At 44.0% G+C, this 15,718-nt stretch overlaps 1 protein-coding gene across 1 annotated transcript in view; it reads right to left on the bottom strand.

Moving 5' to 3' along the window:
* LOC137375109 (ephrin type-B receptor 1) overlaps positions 1–15,718 on the bottom strand; it is an 826,129-nt gene that overhangs the window by 169,104 nt on the left and 641,307 nt on the right. The window contains exons 7-9 of the mRNA XM_068041741.1: positions 13,974–14,136; positions 4,468–4,576; positions 2,541–2,605 (exon numbers count right to left, since the gene is read on the bottom strand). Of these exons, the coding sequence (XP_067897842.1) occupies positions 2,541–2,605; positions 4,468–4,576; positions 13,974–14,136 (337 nt within the window). The remainder of the gene's footprint in view (positions 1–2,540; positions 2,606–4,467; positions 4,577–13,973; positions 14,137–15,718) is intronic.

Here is a 15,718-nt window from a genome sequence, read left to right as displayed (position 1 = left end):
ACACTGTAGTCACCATTAATGTCTGCAGAGCAGCTGGAAAGTAACATGCATCTGATCATCAGAGACATCTGTCTTCACTATTTCAGAACTCAATGGCAAGGCTGCGGTATGGGCAGACAAGCGCTTTGCCATCTGCTGCCACTGAACTCTTCAACAACCTTATGGTTCTGAGGCTGTGAGGCCACCTCCTCTCACCTTCTGGGGCATGGATACAGTGGCAGGCCTGTGCACTGCTCGCAAAATTTCAACTCTGTCCAAAAATAGGGCTTAATTGCCCTTTTTAGGGCCTTAATTGGCTACCCGGCACTGCGAGCCCACCTCCAGGAAAAGTGCTCAAAGGCGGGAAGAGGTCCTGGAGCTAACTTGGCGCACAGAGTTCTAATTTTCCAAGCGCCCACCCAACCTCCAAAGCTGCCTCCAAAGATCCAGCAAGATTCCGGCCAGAAATTACAACACAGAAACTGGCCATTTGGTCTATCCAGTGCATATGGTCTATGCTTCACACGAGCAGTATCCTAACCCCATGTCTTGCCTTGTTCCCACATCTCTTTATTCTCCTTTCCTTCAACCACCTATCTAACCCATTCTTCAATGTTGACACAGTCTCTGTTGCAATCACTAACACTGGTCGTGGATTCTACAGCCCCACAACCCCCTGCGTAAAGAGATTTATCCAGCTCTGTCCTGTATTTAATCTTATATTATGTCCCCTTGCTCCTGACCTCTTGCTCACTGAAACTATTCTGTTTCTTTCTACCCTGTTCCATCTCTTCATAATTTTAAGATCCTTCATCAAATTTGTTCTCACAAAAATTGATTCTATTGCTTTCAATATTTGTCTCTCTCTTTTTCAACATGACACATGATAGAAAATTAAATATTTGACTTCACTGAAGTAGGAGTTGCCCTGTCCTTTCTGTAGTCACAATGTCACTGGGTGGAACATAGGCCATTTAGCCCCTCTGACTTGCTTTCCCATTCAATTAGATCATGGCTGACCTGCACCTCAATTCCATTGACCCACTTTGGCTCCATATCTCTCGATACCCTCGTCTAACAAAAATCTATCAATTTCAATCCGTAAAGCACCAACTGCACCAGAATTTACATCCTTCTGGGGAACAGTTCCAAATTTCCACTACACCTTGTTTGAAAACTCTTTCCTGATTTCGCTCCTGAATGACCAAGCTCTAACCCAATATTCTGTTAGCCTTTTTGATTACTTTTTGTACCCATTTACTAGCTTTTAATTATTTGTGTACTTAGATTCCCAAATCTTTTTGCTCCTTCACAGTCCCTAGTTTCTCACCATTTAGAAAATACTCCAATTTGTCTTTCTTATGTCCTAAGAGGATAACCTCACACTTGCCCATTTTGAACTTCATTTGCTATAATTTTGCCCACTCACTTAATCTGCTTGTGTCCGTTTGCAACTTTCTACTCCCATCTGCACTACCTACTGTCCCTCCTTTGAGACCACCTCTGGTTTACTATTTCCAAAGCAGTGGGCTTCAGACTGGTGAACAGATGCTTCATGAACATTTTCAGGATGTGTCGCACTCAGCAAACAGAATAATTTCACCGCACAGCTACAAGAGGAGATGGAAAACCCTGCAGAACTTACCTTGAACAAGAATATTACTGGATAGAGGAATCACTGCCCTGCCTTCCTTCTGCCTCTGCTCCTCTCTCCCCATTCCCCCCTTCACTTGCCCCGTACTGAGTTAAAAACCTGACAGGTCACTATCAGCACCTCATATTGAAAAAGTTGTCTATTACCTACAAAGCAGCAGAGACACTCATTGACTGAAGGATCTCCTTTCCCCATCCACAGGAAAATCAGACAGGAAGGAATAAATACCAATTGGGGAACTAGGTTGATTTCCTCTTGATTTAGATCAATGGGACAGAAGATTGTATATGCTCCATTAGGCAGGTCTCCTCCCTATCCATTATTCGCCAGCAGTCTGTGCTTAGCAGATCTAGCAGCTTCAGGCTCATATATAGCAATATCTACCCCATTCTCTCTCGATTGCCCCTTGCAATAAAGAAACCAACAACATTCAAAAAATCATGGAACCTTACAGCACAGAATGGGGCCATTCAGCCCATCATATCTGTGCCAACTCTTTGAAACAGCTATCCAATTTATTCCCACACCCCAGCTTTTTCCTCTTTTGAATTTACTGAAACATTCCTTCTTCCTTGGCTTTGCCTTTATATATTCATTAACGAGATGTGGGCGTCTCTGGCAAGTCGGACATTTACTGCCCATCCCTAAGTTCCCTGAGTTTGATACAGTTGAGTGGTTTGCTAAGCCAATTCAGAGAGCAGCTAAGAGTCACTGATCGATCAGACCAAGCAAGGAAGGCAGTTTTCTTTCTCCAAAACAACATTAGGGAACCACTTGGCTTTTTAATGACAATCCGACAGCTTCCTGGTCACTTTTAATGATTGTTATTTAAACTGAATTCAAATTCTCAAACAGTGGCATTGGAATTTGAACTGTTGCAGGATGCAGCTTTCCTGTAGTCACTTACCTCGCCCGGTGCTATAATGCTGAAGTTTATCGCTGTATGCTGCTTCTTTGCCATAAGCTCGTTTCCTGTCGCAGAAAGAAACACAAACACGTGATTCCTCTCGGTTGGAGAAGCTGGGCGGTGTGAGAAGACTTGAGAGAAACAAATAACAAGATTTATTACAATAATGACAAGAAGCATCAAATTATTTTCAACTAAATCTACAGTGAGAAATGTTTCTGGCACCATTTTCCAACACAGAAGTGAAGTGGTAGACAGTAACTGATCCATTGGGGAACAAATCAGTCCTAGATTTTCCTGCAGCAACACCTAGGAACAGGGGGAGGCCATTCAGCCCCTCCACCATTCTATTAGATCACGGCTGATCTGCACCTTGACTCCATTTACTGTCTTCGCTCCTTGTACCTTGATGCCTTACCCAACAAAACTCTATCGATCTCAGTCTTGAAAGCTTCAATTGACTCCCAGCATCCATGGCCAAAAGGGGGAGAGAATTTCAGATTCCTACTATCCTTTTTGTGAAGAAGTGCTTCCTGATTTCACGCCTGAAAGGTTTGGCTCTAACTTTAAGATTGTGTCTCCTTTGTTTTTGATTGCCCCACCTGAGGAAATAGTTTCTCTGTATCTACTCTATCAATTTTAACATTTTAAACACCTAAGGCTGAATTTTCCCTGGCCCATTGGTGATGTGTTGGGAGGTGGTAAGGCTGGCAAAATAGTGGGGTTGGTCTCAGGAAGGGAGCCCTATGTCTTTCTGCCACCATATTATATGGCAGCCCCCCCCCCCCATTGGTTTCCGGGGAGGGGGAGGGCACCCTTCTTGATGGGTACTCCATAGCCCACGGAGGGTTCCACCCCCCCCAGCGGCAATAGCTGCCCTCGTGGCAACGGTGCCACTGGTTCTCCAGGACAACACCCCCAACCTGATCGTTGGGGCCTGGCTGCCAGGCTCTGGCTTCCCCTAATTTAACCCACCTGGTTTCAAGGGCGCCCTGCCTTTGAAGCATCCTCTCGCTGGTGATGCAGCTTCAGCAATGCCCACCATTAGCGGCTGCTGAGGGTGGGCCATTGTCCCCCAGTGGAGGCCTCTTAATTGGCTGCTGCTGATAATATGCTGCCCCGGGTCCTGCTGCCCACAGAAGCGGGGTCGTCTCCTGCTTTTGGCCCCAGCGCTGGGCCTTCCATGTAAGCAACAAAATTCAGCCCCTTGATTGGATCACTCCTCAAACCCTTTACTGAAAGGAATACAACCTGCTCTCAGAATTTAACCCTTTTAACCCTGGTATGATTCTGGCCAATCTGCCCTGTACCTCCTTCCAAGGCTAATATATCCTTCCTGAGGTGTGATGCCCAATGCTGAACACAATACTCCACATGGAGTCTGTACAACTGGAGCATCACTTTCTCCCCTTTGTATTTCAAAGCCCTTGAGATAAAGGCCCACTTGTTCTAGATTCCCCCACCAGAAGAAATGCAGGAACATGGTGGTAAGTGATCAAACCGTTCCTTCACTGTCACAGGGTCAAAATCATGGAATTCCCTTCCTAACAGCACTGTGGGTGTACCTACACCCCAAGGACTGCGGCAGTTCACGAAGGCAGCTCACCACCACCTTCTCAAGGGCAATTAGTGATGAGCAATAAATGCTGGCCTAACCAGCGACTCCCACATCCCAGAAGTGAATTAAAAAATCCAATGAGACGACTAGAATGTCTCTACTTAACAGATGGGGCCAACAGTTTCTCCTAGTCAGGCCTTCAACTAGAATGGGTAAATGAGAACACGAAGACACTTTCATCAACACCAACGATGTCCTTTTGCTACCAGATTACAAATATTCTTTCATTCAGAGTGGTCAATAAAAAAAACCATCGTCCTTTCTCTGAGTGTTTTACTAGAATAAAGTCAGACATGTTTCCATAACGACCTGCTGCAGATGATTGACACAGCCACCAGCGAGACTATGAAGACCACTCCCGCAGCTGCTGAACCTGCAATCAGTGGCAACTGCTCCCTCAGCTCTGAGTTGTAGTCATCTACAAGGAGAAAAATGGAGCAATGTGAGGAACTTCATCAACAATCATTTCAGCAACAAGTGAGGTCATTAAAGGAAGATCTTTACAATCAGGCTGAGAGCTCCAATTTTAACATTTCAGCTCCACTTTGTGCTGGTTAAGGTTAATATGAAATGCATGTCAAATGCACTTTGACAGCATCAAACTCCCAAACCCTCAGCCTTTTCATAAAGCATATTTCCTTCCCATCATTGCTTTTGCTTTCAGGCTTCAGTTTAAAGTACCTTGTAATTGAGTTAGCTTAACTCATTGCGCGCTGCATCTCATTTTCTGCTTTTATAGCAAAGTACCTGCTTCCCGCTTGCTATGGAGGGTCCAGTAAAAGTGATTCCTGAAATCAAGAGTGTGTCTAAAAGATGGTCACATGAGACTGGCATTCCAACCGTGCAATATTACCGCCAGAAGGAAGAACTGGGAGCACCAGAAGAATCCAATGGGGCACGAGCCTAAAGTTGCCAGTAAGTCCAGCTGTTTCATTGGTAATACTGGGTCCCATCAGTGTCCTTCAAGACATGCCTAGGCTCTACATGAATAAGCCCCTTACTGGGGCAAAGCAGTCTATATTCGTTATAAGACAATATTTAAATGTGTGTTACATTTCAATTTAGTCACAACCTTTAAAAGGGGATATTGTCTATGAGGAACAGGGTTTAGCAGTTTGTTCTTGCTTGAGGAGGGAGAAAATCTTCAGGACAGGGTTCGCGGACACAACAGAATTTTGTGACGCAACGTCCCACGCTCGTTCTGTGCCTGCATTACGAGTGCTGTCTTCTTGGTAAAGGCATCATTGGCGGTGCCCCAGTGGGTCACCAGAAGCAGGGGTTGGGTACCTTACATACGGAAATGAGGTGACTAAAGCCTATTTTAAGCCCTCCTTGCAGAAATTGGTTTGGATTGAACAGAGACAGGCTTGGCCACTCGGGATCCTGAAGCAGTCTCTGTGGCCTAAGTAGCTGCCATTAAACAGTACGTTTAAAATAATAAGCAAAAAAGAAATGTTCCTGTGGAGCCAGTCCTAGCAAGTGCTGCCTGCCACACCCTGCTGATACTCCGAACCACTCCTGGAACTTCCCCTAGGGCCACTGCTGACGAGGCAAGCCACCCGACATTCCCCTTAGTGAAATGTGTAGCTGCATCTGAGAACTTATCAGCTCATGCAAAAAAAATGTTACTGAGACCCAAGGGCCAATTTTGAGCTAGCCTTAGGCCAGCAGGTTGGGGCATGCATTGTCAACTATTTACGGACCCGAAAAGTGGCTACAACCAACTTTTACTCCGATGTCTTTGGACACAATATCCATCACCACAACTGTGTGCAAACAGGAAAAGTTTTGCCAAATTCCATATGAAGGGGATGCACTTTATGACTGAACAATGACTTGGAAAACCTTTGTTGAGTGACCCATCTTGGTTTGGTACTATAAGTTCTTCAGCTTACTATCTCAAAACTTTGCAGTAGCAGAGAATGTACAGACCACACTGTCTGTTATGGGGACAAGACCCCTGCCACTGTCTTCACAGTATCACAGTATTGATTATGCTTGTGGCTAAGGGCAAAATGCACAGAGAGTCCTAGTTGGAATATTGCGGGCAATTAATTAATTTAAATAGTGGGATAATCAAGAGTTGTTGACCCACAGTTTCTCAACTATCACTTTCTGTAACGATTGCTCCTTGCTTGAGAGCCCTCTGATTGGACCGGTAGCATCAGGAGCCTACCTCTTGTCCTTAATAGGAGGGTGAGCATGAGGGTGGCTAATTAAATGCCAGTAAGTGCGGGCTCAGGTCTCCCATTTGATCCCAGCGTCAGGATCCCGAAACCCATGGGAAAATCCAGCCCCAGATGTCTGTATAAACTTCTTGAGATCATAACCTTGTTTGATCATCAGTGATCTTCTCATTTTAAGTAAAAGTGTGACAGTTATTTCAGAGGGCAATAACCCACAAAGCCTGAATTATCTATTGATGACTTACTTGTTTTCTGCTCTATACTGAGATTAGAAAGCTCAGAGAGAAACTAACCTTGGATTGTACATCACTTGGTATGGTTCCACAAACCTCTCCCGTCCCCATACTAAGAACTAACTGAGAACAGATTCAGAATGATACAGCACAGAAAGAGGTCATTCGTTCCATCGTGTCTATGAAAGAACTATTCAATTAGGCCCACTCCACTGCTTGTTCCCTCATAGCCTTTCAAATTTCACCTTTTCAAATATATATCGAATCTGTTTGAAAGTTACTATTGAATCTGCTTCCACCATCATTTCAGCCAGTGCATACCAGATCACAATAATTTACCATGTAATAACAAATTCTCTGGTTCTTTTGCCACTTACCTCAAATCTGTAACCAATCCTTCAGTGGAAAGAGTTTCTCCTTATTTACTCTGTGAAAAAGCCTTCATCATTTTGAACACCACTACTAAATGTCCACTTAATCTTCTCTGTTCAAAGAACAACCACCCCAACTTCTCCAGTTTACCCACATTCCCTCATCCCACTACTATTCTAGGATCCTTTGGATCCTCTCCAAGAATTCGACATCCTTCCCAAATTTTGGTGTGCAGAATTGACATGTAACAAGTGTTTTATAAAGGTTCACCATAACTTCCTTGCTTTTGTACTCTATGCCTCTCCTTATAAAGCCAAGGATTCATTATGCTTTTCAACAGCCTTCTCAACTTGTCCTACCACCTTGAAGGATTTCTATATGTGAACCCCACCCCCCACCCCAGGTCTTTGTACTTTTATGGAATTTATAAAAATGTCTTCATTAAGACTTGTTTTAAAGTGATTTATTTTAGAAAATCCATGAAAAACTAACAGGGTGTTGTGATGTTTCCCTCCTGTAAATACTGACATCTGCAATGATATAGTTTCAGAGGGGCCTCTGGTATCTCGGTCAAACATGACCCTGAGTGTCAGTAGGCTATTGAACTTCAGGGGACATCACAACCAAGGGCCCATACCTGGTCCCATTTGGTGTTCCCAGACCCATATTGTTCAGCAGATGTTATTAAATTTCACCTATAGTGAGAACCTAAGCTGACCTGCTCTACTGTGAAATCACAGAGTCATTACAGCACAGAAGGAGGCCAGATGGCTCATTGAGTCCGTGACATCCACTCCAATTGCCTTCGGCCAATTGTAGCATCTGTACAGCTGCCGTGGCAGAGATCAGCTGACTAGTGCTCAATGTAGGTCTTTCCAAGTCTGCATGGCTCAATCCCACCATGGGTTCAGTTATCAGTTGAGCAACTGGAGCAGTTCAGAACATGACCAGCTGGATTCAAGTGAAAAGAAAAGGAAAATCAAATGAGTTGTTATCCACTTTAATGTCCAATAGCATGTTAATGATAGGAAATAGAAACCCTTCCTATAACTAATCCTGACAGCCAGATGGTCTCCAATAAATATAATCCATCACTTAGCTGCAAACTATTCAGTTTTCCTGACTTGCCAATAAATGGCATGCTTGCTTGTCTTGATGGTGAGCCTGATGGTGGAAGTGTTCTGGAGTGTCCTCCCTGGTGTCCTCTACCACCATCAGTAAAACAGATTATCTGCTCAGTACCACATTGCTGTTTGTGGGAGTTTGCTGTGCAAGAATTGGATACTGCATTTCCTACAATACAACAGGGACTACACTTCAAAAAATACCTGATTGGCTGCAAAACATTTTGGTACGTCTTGTGGTCAAGAAAGTCACTATGTAAAAGTAACTTTGTTCTTTCTTTACCACACTCTTCCTTCAGCATTCTTTGATCAGCATGAGGCAGAGGGAGGGAGGAACTTAAAACAATTACTATCACTAGAGAAAAAGTACTAGGAAAACTAATGGGACTAAATGCTGACAAGTCCACTGGACCTGATGGCCTGCTTCCTAGGGTCTTAAAAGAAGTGGCTGCAGAGATAGTGGATGCTTTGGTTGTAATCTTTCAAAATTCCCTAGATTCTAGAAAGATCCCAACAGATTAGAAAACCACAAATGTAACAGCTCTATTCAAGAAAGGAGGGAGACAGAAAACAGGAAACTATCGACATCTGTCATTGGGAAAATGCTAGATTCCATTGTTAAGGAAGTAGTAGCAGGACATTTAGAAAATCATAATGCAATCAGGCAGAGTCAACATGGTTTTAGGAAAGGGAAATCATGTTTGACAAATTTATTAGCATTCTTTGAGGATGTAACAAGCAGGGTGGACAAAAAGAAACCAGTAGATGTAGTGTATTTGTCGTAACCAAGCTCATGGTGTTGGGGTAATATATTAGCATGGATAGAGGACTGGCTAACTAACAGGAAACAGAGTCTGGGGATAAATGGGACATTTTCTGGTTGGCAAACTGTAACTAGTGGAATGCCACAAGGATCAGTGCTGGGGCCTCAACTATTTATGATCTATATTAATGACATGGATGAGGAGACCGAGTGTATTGCAGCCAAGTTTGCAGACAATACAAAGATAGGTAGGAAAGCAAGTTGTGAGGAGCATGGGTTAAGTGAGTGGGCAAGTATTTGATAGATGGAGCATAAGGTGGGAAAATGTGACATTGTCTACTTTGATGGGAACAATAGAAAAGCAGAATATTATTTAAATGGAGGGAGACTGCAGAATGCTGCAGGACAGAGGGATCTGGGTGTCCTTGTATATGAATCACAAAAAGTTAGCATGCAGGTACAGCAAGTAATAAGGAAATCAAATGGAATGTTGGCATTTATTGCAAGGGGGATGGAGTATAAAAGTAGGGAAGTCTTGCTGCAACTGTACAGGGCATTAGTGAGACTGCACCTAGAATACTGCATATAGTGTTGGTCTCCCTACTTAAGGATGGATATACTTGCATTGGAAACAGTTCACTGAAGGTTCACTAGGCTGATTCCTGGAAGGAAGGGTTTGTCTTATGAGGAAAGATTGAGCAGGTTGGGCCCATACCCATTCGAGTTTTGAAAAATGAGAGATGATCTTATGAAACATATAAGGTTCTGAGGGGGCTTGACAAGGCAGATGCTGAGAGGATGTTTCCTCTCATGGGGAAAGTCTAGAACTAGGAGGCTCAGTTTCAAAATAAGGGGTCTCCCATATTGGACAGAGATGAGGAGGAATTTCCTCTCTCAGAGGGTCATTAATCTTTAGAAATCTCTTCCCCAGCGAGCAGTGGAGCCTAAGTCATTGAATATATTCATGGCTGAGTGAGACAGATTTTTGATCTACAAGGGAGTAAAGGGTTATGGGGAGCAGGCAGGAAAGTGGAGGTGACGCCACAATCAGATCAGCTATGATCTTATTGAATGGCGGAGCAGGCTCGAGGTACCAAATAGCCTACTCCCGTTCCTATTTCTTATGATCTGAGCACCTATGTCAGTTAAGTATATACACTTGCAACAGAAGGACAGTCCTGCTGATCGCTACAGCCAATGATGCGCAAGGCAACCTTGAATAAATTAATTACAGCGCTCAGGAATGCTTTGCCTCAGTTCCAGGATAACAACACCAGATAGAGGCACTGACTACAGATGCAATTGAAAGCATTACTTTGTTACAGGCCCTGATGGTCACTGTGGAGTTGATCTGGCTTGGAGGACTCATCTCCTACATGCTGGGGACTATATTCAGTTGAAGACGACGAGTTAATTGTGCAGATTAAAACCTCTCTCCGTATGCTGCCTATGTTTGATCTGTCTTTGCTTCGCATGGAATAAATCATTTTTTTCATATGTTGCAATCTGCCATCTACCTGCTTCCTGCACGTATAGTCTGTAGCTTTCAATTGTTTGCCTCACAATCTCAGTTGATGATGTTCTCCCCTGTTTATTTATTAAAGTGCTGCAAGCTCCCCTTCAATGAATATGTTTAGTTTATTTTACTGCAAGAAAGATACACCAATTTTTCACTTCCCTCTGACATCCAATAATCCTGAATTTTTCAGTCAATAATAAGAATCTGAGTGTACAAAATGATGAATCTCCTGTCTGTGTGTATTGCAGCCAAAATGGGAAAATTGTCCAGCATCACATTAATCTGTTTAGGTGCATCGAAAGAAAATCCATTTCAGCTAATGTACAACCCTGATATCCGTGATATGATCAGACAGTAACCCTCTGGGCTCCTGAAGGTCACAGAGCAGGGGGTGGGGTGGGGAGGGGGTGGTGGTTGTGTTTACAGTTCCCTGCAACTGCACCATTCTGAGTTCTTCTCAAGTAGTGAGAAGAGGGAGAAAGACGAGATCTGATCAGACATTGGAAGAGGCCATGCTGGAGATGATGGTGGTAACTTGGCAAAGCCATTGCCCATTTCTCCCAATGGAGTGAAATTCAGGCACATTGTGCAGCAAGCAGCAGGGCAATCCTCTCTGGCAGTTAACAGCATAAGCCATTATTTACCCCAGTGAGTTTAAGGTCAATACATTAAAGAAATGAGCAAGTGGGGAATGGAGAAAGTCACATATTACTTGGAAAATAAGAATCTAAACGGGGTAGAGGAACTAAAGGATCTGGGAATCACTGAAACTAGTAACACAGGTTAATTAGACCACAGGATAAGCAAGCCAAGCACTAGGGTTTATTTCTAGAGAGACAGAATTGAAAAGTAGAGAAGTTATGTTAAACTTTATCAAACATTGGTTAGATCAACCGGAGTTCTGGTCACCGTATTATAAAGAGATATAGAAGCACTAGAGGGGGTATTACAAAAGATTTACAAGGATGATACAAGAACTGTGAGGTTATACATATCAGGAAAGCATAAATAGGCTGGGGTCGGGTCTGGCCCATACCCTACTCCTGCGCTATGGTGGTCACCTGAGCCATCTTCCGCTTTATCTGGAGATCGAAAATGGACTGTGTCCACGGGACATGATGTACAAATCTCTTGGTAAAGGGGGAAAAAAGGTACCCAACGTTGCTCTCATCCTGATGGCCACCTTTGTGGCAGCTGCATCAAGCACCCTCAGTACGCAAACACCAAGTGTCACTCCGTGCTGAGGTTCTACATGTCCCCGGTGTTGCGAATGATGGGTCTGGCCATGTTGCCGCGGAACGCTCCATTCAATTGGGCCGTGCCTTCCCACCTGTCCCTCGTGGAAAAGTTTGTGCAGAAAAACTGCTTTGAACTCAAGTCCATCAGACAGTGGTCTGCACATAATGTCCTCAAGGCCCTGTGAGAAAAGGAGATGGTGGATCCTGTCAGATGGTTCCCTGAGCAGACTGCCAAACTCATTTGGCAGGATGCCTCATCGCCAGAGCACTCAAACAAGCACCAAGACATAGCTTTGTATGCTTGAGCCCTTGAGGCGGCTGCAGTGGGGAAGAGGACATCACCCACCTCCTTCCGGAATGTGACTTTGTAAAGCAGGTCTAGAAAGTGATGCAGTGGTGTCTGTCGAGTTTCATCCCGAGCAGCTCCATAACACAGGACTCAGTGCTCTATAGTCTGTTCCCAGGGATGCACACCAAGACAATAATCAACTGCTGCTGGAGGACCATCAACTCAGTGAAAGATGCTCTTTGGTCTGCCCGAAACTTGCTGGTCTTCCAGTGCAAAGAGCTGTCAATGATCGAGTGTTGCAGGCTGGCACATTGCAAGATCCAGGACTACATACTAAGGGAGATACTAAAGCTTGGGGCAGCTGCCACAAAGGCTCAATGGGGAAAGGTCTCAGGCCCTCCCACCATAGTATACCGAGGGCTGGAACCTACATACTGTACTGAAAGAAACTGATTTGTATTGCACTTTATGTAATGTCAAATTTGAACTGTCGTGTAATGTACTTCTACAAATTTCATGAACAAAGTATATTTTGGAAAGCAAAATAAATAGGCTGGGGTCTCTTTTCTCTTGAAAAGGGTAACCAAATAGAGGTCTTTAAAATTATGAAAGGTTTTTACAGAATCAACACAGAAGAGCAGAACTAGAGACCATCAATATAAGATAGTCACCAAGAAATCAAGTAGGGAATTCAGAAGAAATTTCTTTACCCAGAGAGTGGTGAAAATGTGTAACTCGCTACCACAAGGCGTAGCTAAAGTGAATAGTATAAATGCATCTAATGGGAGACTAGAAAAGCATATGAGGGAGAAGGGAATAAAGGCTGATAGAGTTAGGTGAGGAACGATAAGAGGGTATTTGAGTGGAGCATAAACACCGGCATGGACTTGTTGGGCTGAATGACCTGTCTATATAAATAATCGTCTAGTGGGCCAGCATTGCACTGCATTATTATACTGTGCTGACAAATGTACATGCGCGAGATGTTTGCAAGAATTAGTTCAATCTTTTTGTGATAAATAGCCAGTTTTGCCATCGGCAATCCTTTCTAAAGTCACTTGAAGGATATTGGGGGCCTTCATGTGATTGGTGGGTGCAAAACAAAGTAAGGCAGGGGCAATAGCCGAGTTATTTTCTGGTCTGATGGTGAAGCCTGCTGTGGCTGAAGTCCACCACTAGTGGATTCAGTAGGGACAACTATGAGGTTACAAGCGTCAACTTGGTCCAGTTGGGTTGCACTCTCATCACGGAGATAGGAGGTCATGACTTCAAGCCCACCCCCCCCCCAACGGACTTCAGTACACAATGTCGCCCAATTGTTCAGTGGAGTACTCTGGGAGTGCTGAACTGTCAGAGGTGCTGCCTTTTGGATGAGATGATAAAGAGAATAAACCAGTTTGCCTTCCCAGGTGAATGTAAAGGATCCCATGGCACAGTTTGAGGAAGAGCAGGGGAGTTCACCTGATGTTACTTTTAATGCACAGAAAATGAGACAGGCTGTGTAAAGATGAAGTAGTGTCCCATAAGAGTTCCCAGTCTGAGAGCAAAAAATGCAAAATTACCCCTTAGATTCCATGGCTGCCATTTCCTCTCTAACATGACAGCTTTCTTTTTTATTTCAAAGGAGTGCTCTTTTTAACAGCTGTAAAGAACAGCTGAAAGGACAGAGGTTGCAACAGTCGAGACTCTTGGATACATCCCCATTAGCCAAGTCCAACATCGGGAGAAGAGATTGATCATCAGTGCTGTTTGGGCAACATTTCAGTACAGGTGGCTGGAGGTGGGATGGCAGTGCCAGTCCTCTCACCCATGGGCGAGTTCCTGGTGTGTTCTTACTGCACTGTCAAGAGCTCGGAATGTTGTCAAGCCAGGAATCTCGACAGTGGAAGGGGAGGGAAAACTGCAGGGTGGAAAACATCAAATAATAAATCAAGTTAGATTTGTGTTTTGTTTCCCTTCTCCTTTAGTGTCCTGTGTCCCCAGGCTGTCAGAAGATGGCGACTTACGGGTTTTAACTCCTCCAGTCAATTAGGACTTTTGCCATTACTGTAATCTGTTTCCCTCGGCAGCACCCTCCCTTGCCAAGCTTACCATCTGTCAGTGTTTGGAAGCACATTTTGCCGCTGTACTTTCCGAAGCCAGCAACGGTCCTGGCTCGCACCTGCACCACGTACACAATGCCAGGCCGCAGACCATCAATGCGAGCTGTGTTAGTCAGGCTCTTCACCACTGAAGAATTGTACTCATTGTGATCCTGAAAAACAAAGGAAATCCATCCAGTTTTTATCATAGAATCATACAGTGCAGAAGGAGGCCATTCAGCCCATTGTGCCTGTGCTGGCTCTTTGAAAGAGCTATCCATTAGTTCCACCCCCTCTGCTCTTTCCCCATAGTCCTGCAACTTTCTCCTTGTCAAGCATTTATCAAATTCCCTTTTGAAAATTACTAGTGAATCTGCTTCCACCTCCTCTTTAAGCAGTGCATTCCAGATCATAACAAACGGTTGTGTAAAAGAAAATCTCTTCAACTGCACCCTGGTTCTTTGGCCAATTAGCTGAAATCTGAGTCCTCTGGTTACCAAACCCCTCATGCCAGTGTTGTTGCTGATTCTCACTGCCTCCTGCCAAATCACACAAGGCATTGACTCATTTGATGTTTACTTAGATTTGTTTGGTAAGTAGGAGCATTTCTGTATTTTCATCCCCAAGGTTATGTTTGATGTACACGGAAGTGTGACATGCTGCAGCAGCCAGTAAACTGCACACAGTGATGCGTGAAACTCTGAAATATAGTTGAACAGTTGAATGGTGATGATATCACAAGAATGATCTCGGCGTCGTTACTGAGCCTGACTGTGCGAGACGGCAGCATCACGATCAGAAGAGTCCCATTCATTAACACTGAGTTCTGGCTGAGGAGAGTCACTGAATCTGACAGGGCAAAAGAGCTGGATTAACAACAGTTGTGATAAGATTATTAACATAGGGTGCTGGCTGCAAGTGGAACGGAGGCTAGTAATGCAAGAAAGCTGAATGTAAATAGTTCTTAGCTGTGGCAGCAATAGGGGTGTTTTACCAGTGTTTTTGGGTTAGGGAGATGTAAATGGACAGGGTTCCTACTGCTGATCACATTGCAACAACTGACACTGGTAGTTCACATCTGTAGATACAGGTGAGGTACTGGATAGAAAGAAACTTTTGCATTTATATAATGTCTTTCCCAACCTCAGGACATCTCAAAGCACTTTATGATCAATGAAGTATTTTTGAAGTCACTTAAAATGTTGCAGTTAATTTTCACACAGCAAGGTTCCACAAACGGCAGTGAGATAACTGACAGGATAATTTGTTTCAGAGTTTTATAGTTGAGGGTTGAATGTTGATCAGGATGCTGAGATGACTGCCTTGCTCTTCTGTGAATATTACCATGCAATCAGTTGTGTCCACCTTGGTTCAGCAGTAGCAGTCTTGGATCTGAGTCAGATGATTCTGGGTTCAAATCTGACTCCCAGGCTCCAGGCTGATACCTCAGTGCAGTGCCAGGGAATGTTGAAGATGTCTTTCAGATGTTAAAGCCTAGCTACACTCTCTGGTGGATATCGAGAATTTGACTGCATGATTCAAAGAAGAGCAGCAGGATTCTCTCCAGTGCCCTGGCCAATATTTATCCCTCAACCAATAGCTAAACTAGATTACCTAATCATTATCACATTACTGTTTGTGGGACCTTGCTGTATTTCCTGCATTACAATAAGTGCCAGAGCAGCAATGAAGTAATAGGTGTGGAGGAAGGGGGTTGGGCAAGGTAGTTCTTTTGCATTAGGGGAGTTGTGTAGT

This window comes from Heterodontus francisci, chromosome 11 (assembly GCF_036365525.1).
Source record: "Heterodontus francisci isolate sHetFra1 chromosome 11, sHetFra1.hap1, whole genome shotgun sequence".
Classification (NCBI taxonomy): domain Eukaryota; kingdom Metazoa; phylum Chordata; class Chondrichthyes; order Heterodontiformes; family Heterodontidae; genus Heterodontus; species Heterodontus francisci.
This window is presented reverse-complemented; position numbering and strand designations above follow the sequence as displayed.